This window comes from Schistocerca cancellata, chromosome 9 (assembly GCF_023864275.1).
Source record: "Schistocerca cancellata isolate TAMUIC-IGC-003103 chromosome 9, iqSchCanc2.1, whole genome shotgun sequence".
In the NCBI taxonomy this organism is placed as follows: domain Eukaryota; kingdom Metazoa; phylum Arthropoda; class Insecta; order Orthoptera; family Acrididae; genus Schistocerca; species Schistocerca cancellata.
The window spans coordinates 186,369,819-186,384,659 of record NC_064634.1 but is presented as its reverse complement, the minus strand read 5'-3'; the positions used below and the strand labels follow the sequence as shown (position 1 = coordinate 186,384,659).

Below are 14,841 nucleotides of genomic sequence, written 5' to 3'. Positions count from 1 at the left end.
GCACTTGTCACATTAGACTCGAAAAAATTGGTCCTATGATGCGACGCTGTGATATTCTACGTGGGTATGCATGGATATACTGCAAATCACTTTTAAGTGCCTGGCAGAGGGTTCATCGAACCACCTTGGCAGTAATTCTCTACTATTCCAATCCCGTACAGCGCGGGGAAAAACAAACAACTGTACTTTTCCGTGCGAGCTCTGATTTCCCTTATTTTGTTGTGATGATCGTTCCCCCCCACCCTTGTAGGTCGGTGTCAACAAAATATTTTCGCATTCGGAGGGGAAAGTTGGTGACTGAAATTTTGTGAGAAGATCCCACCGCAAAAAAACGCATTTTATTTAATGATGTCCACCCCAAATCGTGTATCATTTCAGTGACACACTCTCCCCTCTTTCGCGGTAATACAAAACGTGCTGCCTTTCTTTGAACTTTCTCGATGTACTCCGTCAGTCCTCTTCGGTAAGGATCCCACACCGCGCAGCAGTATTCCAAAAGAGGGCGGACAAGCGTAGTGTAGGCAGTCTATTCAGTAGATCTGTTACGTTTACTGAGTCCTTCCAATAAAACATAGTCATTGGTTAGCCTTCCCCACAACATTGTCTGTTGCACTGTAACGCCGGAAATGCATATCCTCCTATTTCCATCTGCTGCACTATAATTTTTTTTCCTTATTTTGTTACTTGAAGATATGACATTTCTGTGTCTTTATATATTGTAATTGTTTTACTGTTTGTATATACACTCCTGGAAATGGAAATAAGAACACATTGACACCGGTGTGTCAGACCCACCATACTTGCTCCGGACGCTGCGAGAGGGCTGTACAAGCAATGATCACACGCACGGCACAGCGGACACACCAGGAACCGCGGTGTTGGCCGTCGAATGGCGCTAGCTGCGCAGCATTTGTGCACCGCCGCCGTCAGTGTCAGCCAGTTTGCCATGGCATACGGAGCTCCATCGCAGTCTTTAACACTGGTAGCATGCCGCGACAGCGTGGACGTGAACCGTATGTGCAGTTGACGGACTTTGAGCGAGGGCGTGTAGTGGGCATGCGGGAGGCCGGGTGGACGTACCGCCGAATTGCTCAACACGTGGGGCGTGAGGTCTCCACAATTCATCGATGTTGTCGCCAGTGGTCGGCGGAAGGTGCACGTGCCCGTCGACCTGGGACCGGACCGCAGCGACGCACGGATGCACGCCAAGACCGTAGGATCCTACGCAGTGCCGTAGGAGACCGCACCGCCACTTCCCAGCAAATTAGGGACACTGTTGCTCCTGGGGTATCGGCGAGGACCATTCGCAACCGTCTCCATGAAGCTGGGCTACGGTCCCGCACACCGTTAGGCCGTCTTCCGCTCACGCCCCAACGTCGTGCAGCCCGCCTCCAGTGGTGTCGCGACAGGCGTGAATGGAGGGACGAATGGAGACGTGTCGTCTTCAGCGATGAGAGTCGCTTCTGCCTTGGTGCCAATGATGGTCGTATGCGTGTTTGGCGCCGTGCAGGTGAGCGCCACAATCAGGACTGCACACGACCGAGGCACACAGGGCCAACACCCGGCATCATGGTGTGGGGAGCGATCTCCTACACTGGCCGTACACCACTGGTGATCGTCGAGGGGACACTGAATAGTGCACGGTACATCCAAACCGTCATCGAACCCATCGTTCTACCATTCCTAGACCGGCAAGGGAACTTGCTGTTCCAACAGGACAATGCACGTCCGCATGTATCCCGTGCCACCCAACGTGCTCTAGAAGGTGTAAGTCAACTACCCTGGCCAGCAAGATCTCCGGATCTGTCCCCCATTGAGCATGTTTGGGACTGGATGAAGCGTCGTCTCACGCGGTCTGCACGTCCAGCACGAACGCTGGTCCAACTGAGGCGCCAGGTGGAAATGGCATGGCAAGCCGTTCCACAGGACTACATCCAGCATCTCTACGATCGTCTCCATGGGAGAATAGCAGCCTGCATTGCTGCGAAAGGTGGATATACACTGTACTAGTGCCGACATTGTGCATGCTCTGTTGCCTGTGTCTATGTGCCTGTGGTTCTGTCAGTGTGATCATGTGATGTATCTGACCCCAGGAATGTGTCAATAAAGTTTCCCCTTCCTGGGACAATGAATTCACGGTGTTCTTATTTCAATTTCCAGGAGTGTATATATATATATATATATATATATATATATATATATATATATATATATATATATGCATTTATGTCGATGTATAATTGGTTGTTTTGTAAATATTATTTGTATTTATACGCTGGGTCTGGCCTAGGAAAAACTATGCTATCGAACGAATTCATCGGTAGGTCGTGTGGAGAACAAAAGTGTTTAGGATCTTTGGGAGTGTTAACTCTGCCGCGTGGAGTGCAAGCAGAGCAGAGGGAGTCTGGCTGGGGTGGTGCAGTGGAGCAGGTGTGAAGTCTGACGCTACCGCGAGATGCCGCGCTTTCGGGGTTGGGCAGCATGTAATTGCGCTCGACTTGCTATTATAGTTTCTGACACGGTGTCGCGGACGGGAAGCATTAGCTAGCGCACATCAAGAGCCCGTTTCGCCTGGTGACCATGTCGAGAAGATGGCGCGCCAACATCCAGCTTCTGCAACAGCGACGGCCGAAAATGAGTGACTGTCGCCACCTCCTCGATCGACGGCTTCAAACCTTCAATCAACCAACAAGGAAGACTGGAAGCACGTAAAGTTTTAGAACTGTATGGCAGACCTCAGCTTTTCAAACTTTTAAAATTGTTGCATCACAAAATTACAGCAACGTAGCATGAACCTTTGTTGCTCATTGTCCCAATTGCATTACCAAACAGGGTCCCTTCCTTTTCCGGAATGAACCCGAGTATTGTTGAAATTCAAACGCCAGCATCATTCGATTCCACTGCTTTAATTTCAAAGTTCAGTTAAGGTATTCATAGCTGGCTACAATATTTAGATTACACAGTCACAAATTAAGAGTGCGAGTTTTGTTACCGTATTTTAGCTTACCTGTGACTGCAGCTCAGCTTGGTATGTACTAAATTTTACTATTGTTAATTGTTCAGAATCATTTAATTCAAGATCAAAGTTAAATCTCTTATTTCTAAATTGCGTACATTCAAGTAGCTTTTGAAATGATTGTTGAGGTAGTCCAAGACTAACCGTATTTTACTGAATTTCGATGTGCTTCAAAAAGAAAGCTCACTGTTAACGTCAGTCACTAAATTAACTTTCGATTTTCCGGTTTTATTAATTCTTTTGCTAAATTAAGTCAGAGTGTAGCGAAATTTATTACTTCTGACAAACTTTCAGTTTTCACACTACACGTGTCAACTTTCAGTTGCCACGCTTCTAGTGCTAATTATATGTGTAATAACCTTTGTTTTTCAGTTACTATAGTAATTGTCCTTAGGACTGGCGACCGTAATTTCCCCCAAATCTCAAATATCTAATTACCGCCAGTTAATTGTTAACGTAACGGGCGCACATTTGCTTTCTTTATTAACTTTACCCCTTTTCAAAATTAATTTCCACCAGTTTCATTTGCATTTTTCCTTTCATTTAGATGTAACCCTTTCCTCCCTCTTTACCGACAGATTAACTTCGGTGACGATTGCTTTTCCCAAATTTCCATTAGGTACACGCGGTTTAATTTTTCACTCTCATTAAGGTCGATAAGTGAGGGGGAAGTTACACGTGGCGACCTGGTGACAGGACAATCTTCAGATTTGAGGTTGTTCTGGACACGAATTTTGTGTCCAGAGTGTAACAAAGTACTGGTTACGAACAGGTCGTTACGTCAGCGAGATTAAGTAGTGGGAGGAATCCTAATTAGATTTGAGATTTGGCATTTATATTGAAAATTATAAAAATGAGTGAAGGCAACAATTACCAAAATTTGGTAGACTTGGATACGGAACAATCGGTCGAACAGTGGGAAACGCGCACCGCGGTACCCATTGTTCCGGGGCAGGCGGCTAGCATGAAACACGCGACCGCCGAAACGCAACAAAGAGCAGAAATGGAATTCCAAACTTTAGAAAATGTTTCGGAATCGGAAGTGAAAATCAAATGTGAATCCCTTGATGACGAATACGGGGGGGACAATTAAAGAGGAAGCCGCTACGGAAGTAAAACCGGTAGTTTCCGGGAATTTAACTGATTTATTGAATGTTTTGATTAACGAAATCACGAGTCAGTCTGAAAAAATTGAACGGAAGCTAGACAATCAGAACAAAGCTATTAATGTTGTTAACAACAATGTTGGAGTTGTTAACACAAAAGTTGATAAAATCAAAGAAGGTATTGTTGTGATTAATACCGAAATCGGTAATCTTAAACAGGAAATGATAGGCGTTCAGGCGGAAGTTGCGAGCATAAATACTCGTTTTTATTCCGAAATTAGCAGAATCGAGAAAAGTGTAGAAGCAGTTGCTCCGATCATCGAGACTAAGGTGACGGAATAAATTCAGTTAGTGAAAAAAGAGGATCAAAAGAAGGTGGAAACTTTAAAGGCTTTAGTATCCGAAGTAGATACCAAAGTGACGAAGCAGGCTAATACCTGCGAAGAAAAAAAAAGGGAAGTAGAAACGCTTGCGACAACCACTTGCCAAGTAATTACGAGAGTGTCGGAATTAGAAAAGAAACTTGACGAAAAACAGAGCCATGTGCCAATCTGTGCACATACGTAGTTCGGAATTTTTGACGAAAGAGGAGCGGTTCGACCGCTTGAAAAAAGGCAGTATACACCCGACGGATTTCATTAAAAATTGTGAAAGAGTTTTACCCAGATCATGGACTAATGAGAGAAAAATTAATGCGGTTATTGGTGTGTTGGCTGGTGATGCCAAGCGTTGGGGCTTAAACCTCAACATTACCAACCTGACTTTTGACGAGTTTAAAAATTTGTTGCTGGCTGAATACTGGTCAGAGCAAAAACAGCAAAGTGTCTGGCGCGAATTTGTCGTATCGAGGCCTTTCGATGCGAATTCGCGCGGCTCGATGAAGGAGTTTTGTGAGGGCTGGATCCGCAAGTTGGAATATTTGTGTGATCGCCGCACGGAATCTGAAATAGTCTGGGAACTCTACAGGAAGCTTCCAGATGATACAAAACGCTACATAGGTAGCAATTACAGGACAATCAATGATTTCCTGGAAAGAGTTGAGGACGAGGACAATTGGCGCAATAATCGCGACAGTGGTAGAGGCCGTGGTAACAACAATGGGTACCATAGCAACCACAACAACGATAACTATGGGAATAATGCATACCGCAATCTTGGCAGCAATAACAATAGTGGTTCGGGCCGTAATGACAATTGGTGCAATGGAAATAATAACAGGAATGACGGAAACCAGTATCATACTAACGTGATACGGGCTTCACAGGATAGTAATAACGCCAGAGGGTGCGATAAGCCGCCTCAGCAGCATCCGGGGAGCAGATCTGCTGGGACGAGACAGGGAAACCATTAGCCGCGCCGGTGAGGGGCCGACCGGGCGTGGAGAAATTTTGGCGGCCCAATAACAGGAGAAAACCCAGGTGTCATCGTTATGAAAATTCCGTATGGAATATTCAACGGCGGGAGTGTGTGCCAGTGTTAGGAGAAAGGAGTGCGCCCACAAGTAGTAGATCAGCTGTAGACACGGCGGTAGAAAATACATTCACTGTCAGTGAGAACAATTTAAGTAGTGTTCCGGAAAACGATTATAAAGTGGCAGCTGTAACACCCACAGCGGAAATGAAGATTGAGTTTAAGAATGATTCGCAATTGTTGAGAGAAGATCAGATGTCGGATAACACGTTCATCATTGAGCGAGGGGATGGAGAGAGGGATGAGGTCTGGTTAAGGCAGTTCGGTCGCTTATACGACGAACTAAGAGATAATAGGGGCCTGTATGGGACAAGTGTTTATGGGGAGCGCGGGCAGGATTTGCCGCGTCTCGTCCCACAGGAAGATAGTATTTGTGAAGTGATAGAAAGTTCTGGCCCTAACCGGCAGACATTACTAGAAATAGTTGATGTTAATGGGGAGCACGAGCAAGATTCGTCGTGTTTCGTCCCGCAGGAGTTGGATGTTGAAGTAGTAACGGAAAGTTCTGGCCCTAACCGGCAGACTTTACCGAAAGTTATAGTGGTAGAAGTAGCCGACCCATCCGACGCAAACCTCCAGTTTAAACATTGCGAGAGCATTAAGGAGAAAGATTACAAAAATTTTAGTGATAGCCGGACACGATTGGTAGAAAAGCACATAGATTACAGCGTGTATGAGGTTAGAGCTGACATTATACGGTCAGACGATAGCAGTGTGGGTTGCGCAGATCTAGAGGAAGTAATTGCAGATACTACTGGGCACATTCCTCCAGGTAGATTGGCAGATGAGATCAATCTGACCAAAGAGGAATCAACGAAGGTGTTAATTAATGAATTGATAGCTAAGCAACACTCACTAGTTGACGAGTTACAGGAAAAGGTTTCGTTATTGGAGGCGAAGCTACAGACTAAGCCTCAAGACAAACGTGTTGAAATTAAAACTGTATGTGAACAGAGACTGAAAAAGCCGCCAGATAAGCCGGATTTAGGATCAAAGCCGGATGATTTTTTCTGGAATGACCTGGATATAGACGAGGATTTACTGTGGGAAAATAAAGAAACAGTCGAGGACAAGTGTAGACACATAGTAGTGTCTGTTAATATGCACGACCTACAACTAAACGTGTTGATTGACACTGGTGCAGAATTGAGTGCTGTATCTGGGAAAATATTTGAGTTACTGAAAGACAGACCTGACATCGTAGTTATGCCAGGAACAGGAGTGAAAATTATCGGTGCTACTGAGAAGGCCAGTAAACCGGTCACAAAACAGATTTTTATCAACTTCGAGATATGTGGGGCACGATTGGAACAAGAGTTTGTCGTCGTGCCAGACTTAACTACGGAAGTAATTATTGGGTTAGATTGGCTATTAAAGTACCGTGCAGTGATTAATTGCGAAAGCAAAACTTTGACATGTACGTCACAAGATAAAACAATAGTAGTTAGTTTTGACGAGGCAGGAGATGGTGTGCATAGGCAATACCAGCCTATACACATTGTTAACTGGCCGGATGGTATTGACGTAGGTATGAATTTGAACTACTGTAATGTGAGGAGTCTCAGCATTGACAATATTGTAGGAAGTGAATTGGAAAGTATTGTAGACGGTGTGTCAAACGTAACACACGAACAAAGACGAGGCCTATATGAAGTAATAATAAGGAATAAGAGTGTGTTTCCAGACAAACCGAGTATTGGTGTGAAAAAAGATCGTTTGCCAGAAATAATTAAGCTAAAAGCCGATGCTCGCATACGTTGTCATGGCGCTAAAGCGCGTTTTGCTAGGTTTCCAATCGGAGACTTAGTACTTGTAAAAGCTCATGAGAAATCGAGCGAGATAGACAATGAAATCTCTAAATTTAAGTTTGTTTATAATGGACCATATAAAGTCATTGGTATACCTCACACAAATGCTTCTTGCTTAGAGTATCCAAGCTCTGGAAAACTATTAGGTATACGGAACATTGTAGACTTGAAATTGTACCAACCTAGGATTGATTAATACCACAGAATGGGTACTTTGTACAGTATGTAAATATAGAGTGTAAGATTTAAGGATTTGCTAGGTTGCCATGCTTATGCCTGACCATGAGGTCATTAAAGAAGTTGTAATTAATAAGTAATTAATTTTGATTAATCAGTTTAAATTTAATCAATTTAATCTTGATTAATCAAATGAAAAATCCAAGCTGCTAGTTTAAGTTTTCAGCTGAGTCACAGTAGATTAAGGAATGTAAATATGCTTTTGTAACTAGCTGTCAGATTTCATGAATGTGTGTTTTACTAGTCATTGCTGATGTACTTAGATGCTGTTTTAAGTTTCAGGCTAGTACATGCGTGTGATGATTGACAGTGTTGATTTATCCGCTGTGATAGTGTTAATGGACTCCTTGAGATTACTCGGGAGTGAGTTTTTCCGAAAGAATTCAGTGAAACGGACGTTCTGGAAATGCCGTTTCAAGGGCGAGTGAGATCAAGCGTGCCGCACAGGCGGGCCCAACAATACTGGCGAGGCGGAGCCGCTGTCGGCTCTTGTGCCGCTGTCAGCTCTTGTGCCGCTGTCGGCATTCTTTGTACTTGCGGGTACGGAAGCCAGAGTTGTTTTTCTTCCTGGACAGCCTATGTGAAAGAATTCTGTTGTCAATATTTATGTTTTTGTCGATCTGCTGTATATTATTTTCTTGTTTAGCGTTAAGTGGACTCTCATGGCGAGAGTATTAATTATGAAAAGGTTATATAAAATGTGTATTCTATGTGAATAGCGTTAAGTGGACTCTCATGGCGAGAGTATTAATTATGAAAAGGTTATATAAAATGTGTATTCTATGTGATTAATTATTAATTTGCGTATTTTGATCTACCTGTTTTTATGACCATGTACTCTGATTAATTTTGTAAATAGTATTCCATTTCTTGATACTAATATGAATTTTTCTGATTTTAGAATAGCTAATGAATTTTAATATATCGTCAACCTGTTTTCTTTTGTGTAAGATGACAGAGTGGAATAAGGTTAGGAGTGTCTGCACTCAATTATTATGGTCTAAAAATTGGTTTATGGTTAATTAGCCTAATGCTAAATTTTCTTGATATTTTGAGCATATGCATTTCCGCTGCTTTTTTTTCCTTTTTGGGACATTTTCTGAGTCTGTTTACGTTACACGAACATCCTCAGACAATATGGGGCACTTGTAACGCCGGAAATGCATATCCTCCTATTTCCATCTGCTGCACTATAAGTTTTTTTCCTTATTTTGTTACCTGAAGATATGACATTTCTGTGTCTTTATATATTGTAATTGTTTTACTGTTTGTATATATATATATATATATATATATATATATATATATATATTTCACTGTCATTAAGGTCGATAAGTGAGGGGGAAGTTACAGCACAAAACACGTCAATCTTTTGTGAATGCATGGGTTGCTCGACTCCTGCATGCGGATTTCCAATACACCACAAACATGTATTTTGAGAGTTTACATAGCCAGAGAGGTGGAACCATGCCTCGTCACTGAACCATGTGTATTGCAATATTCCTGGCCTCTGAGCAATAAATTTCTGAAACCAAGGGCGAAATGTAGTGCGTTTGTATTTGTTATTGACATTCAGTTACTGAACAATTGTAAACTCGTATGGATTCGTGCCGGTCTTCGTCACAGCTCTGTGACATGTGGTCCATGACGTTCCACATTCCTGAGATAAAAGTCGAACAGACTTTGCAGGAAAGACCAAGAACCATTTTTTTCACGTCAGTCACTTTGTCTCCCGATAACGGCGGGCGTCCCCCGCCGTGAAGTTCCAACACCGACAAGCTCTTCATCTTGTTTACTAACTTTTGTTTGCAGAATTTAGACAGTAGATGCTGGTCACCAAATCGTTCAAAAAGCATTCGCTGTGTAGTGCCCCCAGAATTTTACGAAAGTCTGGAGACACTTGTGTTCCAGCCGTTTCGAACACGCGTTATTTTAAAGCAGGGCGTAAGGATGAGCATGGGATACTGCACCCATTTATTGTTTGTGCAGGCGAAACTGGAAGGGGGATAATTCGTCGGCGCTGGCAAGTGTTCAGCGCGACCTGCCAAGAATAAGCAAATACGGCCCGGAAGCTCCGTGGCCGGCTGCAAAGAGTAATGTTGCATTGTATTGTTAAAAAACAAATGGAGAGACTCGAAATAGTGACTGTATATTAGACGTTGAACTGCTGTTGAGAATACGTGGACTGGACGTGGATAGTCAGCCACGATAAAAGCTTATGTATTAATTGTGTTCAGAAATGTGTAATTAACTGATTCTGGGTGCCGGTAATGTGTGGGCTTGCGTCATAAAGTTTAGTTGTTTTTTTTTTGTACAAAGTGGAAATAGATATGTTCTGGTGAATTGAATGATATTCCAAGAGTAGCGTATTTTTAAATAAGAAGAGAAAGAGCGAGAGAGTGAAAATTTCCCCTTCCTAGCAGTGAAATCTTCGGAGAAGCGTCCGGTGCTACAAGAAGACATCGGCGCTGCAAGAAAGCAGAACCAGCATTCTTCAACAAGTAAGTCCACAAAAAGGCTTAAGCTGTATAGAGACAGCTTAACATTACACCGGGCCACCACAGCTGACATGTCATAATGGAACCTCTAATCCAATATTGTTTCACAAGAAACAAGCGTTCTTCGACAGAACAGCGATACGTTGTCGCTAAACACTGAACACAGTTCCAGGCACAGCACCGCGCAGAATCTGACTGTTGCGTCAAACGATGTTGCAGACTGCAGTGTTGCCACATGAAATGCCAGAAATTGCACGGTGTAGTTTCAGAGGAGTTACTACACATGTCTGAATATGTATATAATTTAAATTGCTATTTATACTTCCATCATTGCTTTGCTATCTGACGCTAAGGACGCCCTTTGGGCAAACTAGTGAGTCCTATCGGTAGTTCTTGCTACATGGTGATGTCACATTACTAGCACTACCAGTACACATGCGACAGTTACGTACTCAACATGTACTTCGGTACACCTGAACAACGTGGTGTATTTGGTATAAGTTAAGTTTGTTGTAACCATTGTTCTTCTTTATACAGAGTGTCGCTGCTGTTAAAATAGTTTGTTTCATGTCAATCTATCCCCTTTTTTCAGAATGTTTGATGATCGGTAAACCGCAAGCGCGTTACATTAACGTCATTTGTTCACCAAATGATGACATTCACTGAGTGACTTACCCACGATGTATGCTGTACAGTTCAACAGTTATTCGCATTAGTTTCTCAGCAATCAGAAAAAAAGCATGACAAAAAAGCACCCAACATTTATTATTTTTTGCACTAAAACAGGTATTTATATCACACAAAATTTCTCTCTTTGTTATCAGTCAATAAATTCTCGTCAGACAATAAATAACGGTGCATATTGTCATTTTCAGGTATGATTAGAACAGTAGGAGCCTTATATTACACTAACATGATTAAGCCAAGGATCACAGAAAGAGCAGAAAAAGCAAATAAGTTAGTCTTGTGTACTGCTGATCTCTATTCCAAGAAGTACAGCGTCTGCTTGATACATGAAACATTATAGAGTGGCTATTCTTATAAGCCAATTACGAGGCGAGCAGATTGAGTGGCGAGGGGGCTCCTGTTGGGAGTAAATACGAGGGGCTTAACAGTTCAGGAATTTGCCTTAGAACCGAGGGAAAAGTCCACACAAGCCTTCGTTGGAACTGTTTTGATTGGATCTATAATGACTGTTGTCCCAATCTAAATTAAAACTGTGTATGTGTATATGATGTATGTGTGATGTGCATTTGTATGTATGTATATCTGTGTGTACACGACATCCCAGGTGCCTCTCTCTACGCCAGTGGCACTGTAGCTGCAAGAGGGCGGCCGGGAATGTTCTACATTCCTTGTAAGCAATAACGCACATTGGACGACCCTGGACTCCGTTGAGGAACCAGAAACGGTACTAGACTACTGAACAGACAGGAATTTCTTCAGGTTTTGAGAGAGATATTGAAGAACTAAGCAATATTTGGGAAAGTGTTCAGGAGCACTGTTTTTGTAAACTGATTTCTTTTGTACCATGGACAAGGAGGATATTTATAAATGTAAGTACAAATTTTTAACAGATATTTCGTTTGTTGTGCGAAGAATCCGAGATGTCAAATCAAAAGCAATGATACGATCAGGACAAAATCCAGCCCAGGAAGAGAAAAGGAATTTTCGAATGGGACTCCCTGTATAAAAAGTGCAGTTTACCCATATCTCCACCAGAGAGCGAACCACCTCGTATGGCACTGTGACGTAATGACCCAGGAAGTGTTGCTGACGCAGCTGATGTTGTCGAGGCTCCGGCAGCTGTGCGTGCCGGGCGTCCGGCGGCCTTACCTGACCACGTGCTTGTGGCGCTCGACCCAGTACTTGATGGCGGAGCGCACGAGCATCTCCTGGCGCTTGCTGAGCCCGTTGGGCCCGATGCCGCCGGCGGAGGTGACGGCGCCGCCCGAGTCGGCCTCGCGCACCGTCGACAGCGCCGCCGAGCGCCGGTTGAAGCCCGAGAAGTCGCGCTGGCTGCTGTAGATGCCGCGGATCGTCATGCCGTCCGTCACGCCGTTGCTCATGTCTGCAACACGCGCCGGCGCTCCGTCTGGACTCAACTGGCGTGCCGCTGCGAGCTCCAACTCGTCTTGCACCAAATATTTTCGACTTCTTTTGTATCTGTATCGATATTTATACTTCGATTTGTACTGTCGCTTGTGTAGCGTGTTGTGTCTCTCATTGACTACGTATACATGTTTCAGTTATGTGAACTTTTGAACGTTGTTGTTTAAATCATGCATCTGAATTTAAATAACTAATGGAATACTAACTAATACAAAATACTAACGCGAATTCTTTACAGACGAATGGAAAAACTGGTAGAAGCCGACCTCGGGGAAGATCAGTTTGGATTCCGTAGACATGTTGGAACACGTGAGGCAATACTGACCCTACGACTTATCTTAGAAGAAAGATTAAGGAAAGGCAAACCTACGTTTCTAGCATTTGTAGACTTAGAGAAAGCTTTTGACAATGTTGACTGGAATACTCTCTTTCAAACTCTGAAGGTGGCAGGGATAAAATACAGGGAGCGAAAGGCTATTTACAATTTGTACAGAAACCAGATGCCAGTTATAAGAGTCGAGGGGCACGAGATAGAAGCACTGGTTGGGAAGGGAATGAGACAGGGTTGTAGACTCTCCCCGATGTTATTCAATCTCTATATTGAGCAAGCAGTGAAGGAAACAAAAGAAAAATTCGGAATAGGTATTAAAATCCATGGAGAAGAAATAAAAACTTTGAGGTTCGCCGATGACATTGTAATTCTGTGAGAGACAGCAAAGTACTTGGAAGAGCACTTGAACGCAATGGACAGTGTCTTGAAATGAGGATATAAGATGAACATCAACAAAAGCAAAACGAGAATAATGGAATGTAGTCGAATTAAGTCGGGTGATGCTGAAGGAATTAGATTAGGAAATGAGACACTTAAAGTAGTGAAGGAGGTTTGCTACTTGGGGAGCAAAATAACTGATGATGGTCGAAGTAGAGAGGATGTAAAATGTAGACTGGCAATGTCAAGGAAAGCGTTTCTGAAGAAGAGAAATTTGTTAACATCGAGTATTGATTTAAGTGTCAGGAAGTCGTTTCTGAAAGTATTTGTATGGAGTGTAGCCATGTATGGAAGTGAAGCGTGGACGATAAATAGTTCAGACAAGAAGAGAATAGAAGCTTTCGAAATGTGGTGCTACAGAAGAATGCTGAAGATTAGATGGGTAGACCACATAACTAATCAGGAGGTATTGAATAGAATTGGGGGGAAGAGGAGCATGTGTCACAACTTGACTGCAAGAAGGGAGCGGTTGGTAGGACATATTCTGAGGCATCAAGGGATCACCAATTTAGTACTGGAGGGCAGGGTGCAGGGTAAAAATCGTAGAGGGAGACCAAGAGATGAATACACTAAGCAGATTCAGAAGGATGTAGGCTGCAGTAGGTACTGGGAGAAGAAGAAGCTTGCACAGGATAGAGTAACATGGAGAGAGGCATCAAACCAGTCGCAGGACTGAAGACCACAACAACAACAACAATGGAATGATTGTCATGGCCATAGTTAGGGAACGTAGGGTTGAATGTAAAATACATGGGAAAGCCTCGCAGCCTGGCGGAGTGGAAAAGGTGTGGTTGGCGTGCAAGAGGCGACTTGTCCTTTGTGACGAGTAAGAAGTGTGGGCTGAGCAGCGCTATGGTTAACATCTAGCTTGCAGTGGCGGATCATTGTGGCTCATATTCATGGAGTTTTGAGGCCAGGAGGGCTTAAGAGCAGTATTTGTGGGCCTCAGATGCTGTATTTGATGATACTACTATTATGGCATGGCTTTTTGGCCCTATGAAAATGCCATTCCGACGCCAAGAAGATCAGTACCAGGGCGAGGCCAACAGTACTGCGATGACTGCATCGCCGCCAGCGTAACATGTACTGCAAATTACGCCACCAGTACAATGTAATATTTCTGGCTTAGTCAGCCATCATATTAGGCTCCAGGAAGCTGTTCCCAGAGCAGTGGAGATGCAAGAAGTATATTGATGACGAAATGTGGTGTGAGGTACCTGTGACAGATGTTAGATTCGGTACCATTCCCGTGAGAAAGACCGCCTGCATAATGATACTGCTCTGTGATTGGCTGCTGTGTTCGAAGCAAGGGCGCCAAAACGTTAAAGTATAGTTATTGTTATTAGTTAAACTACTCATTGTAATGACTTCACTTTTTAATATAAATATCTCTCAACAGCCGAATGTCAATCAGTCATTTCAGAATTATTAAAAACAATTTAAATCAAAAACAAAAGACTGACGAAATTGCAGACGGAGCACTTCGGAAGCGTTCGGGTCACGCCTTTTCTGGTATGGCGCGCGAAGTGTTTCGGGCTGTTCGTCACTCTGGATTAGGCAGTCGAGAAGAACACACATGTTGTCTGTCGTAGGATGTGTTTCCAATTTTTATTTGAGTTCCTGTTCGTCACTCTGGATTAGGCAGTCGAGATGTACAGTCATGTTGCCTGTGGCAGGACGTGTTAGCCAGTATTCAGTATTAAAAGATTCACTCCGGCAGTCATGAGGCACAGACACGTGCCACAAATAGTGTAAAGATACATTTTCGTAAACATTGTGTTTGCTCATGTACTTTGCTGTATCAGCAGGTGTTTTGTTAAGATCA

At 43.4% G+C, this 14,841-nt stretch overlaps 1 protein-coding gene across 1 annotated transcript in view; it reads right to left on the bottom strand.

Moving 5' to 3' along the window:
- The window catches only part of LOC126100723 (odorant receptor coreceptor), a 338,496-nt gene that overhangs the window by 177,574 nt on the left and 146,081 nt on the right, over positions 1-14,841 (bottom strand). Inside the window, exon 5 of the mRNA XM_049911343.1 lies at positions 11,972-12,206. Coding sequence (XP_049767300.1) covers positions 11,972-12,206 — 235 coding nt within the window. The remainder of the gene's footprint in view (positions 1-11,971; positions 12,207-14,841) is intronic.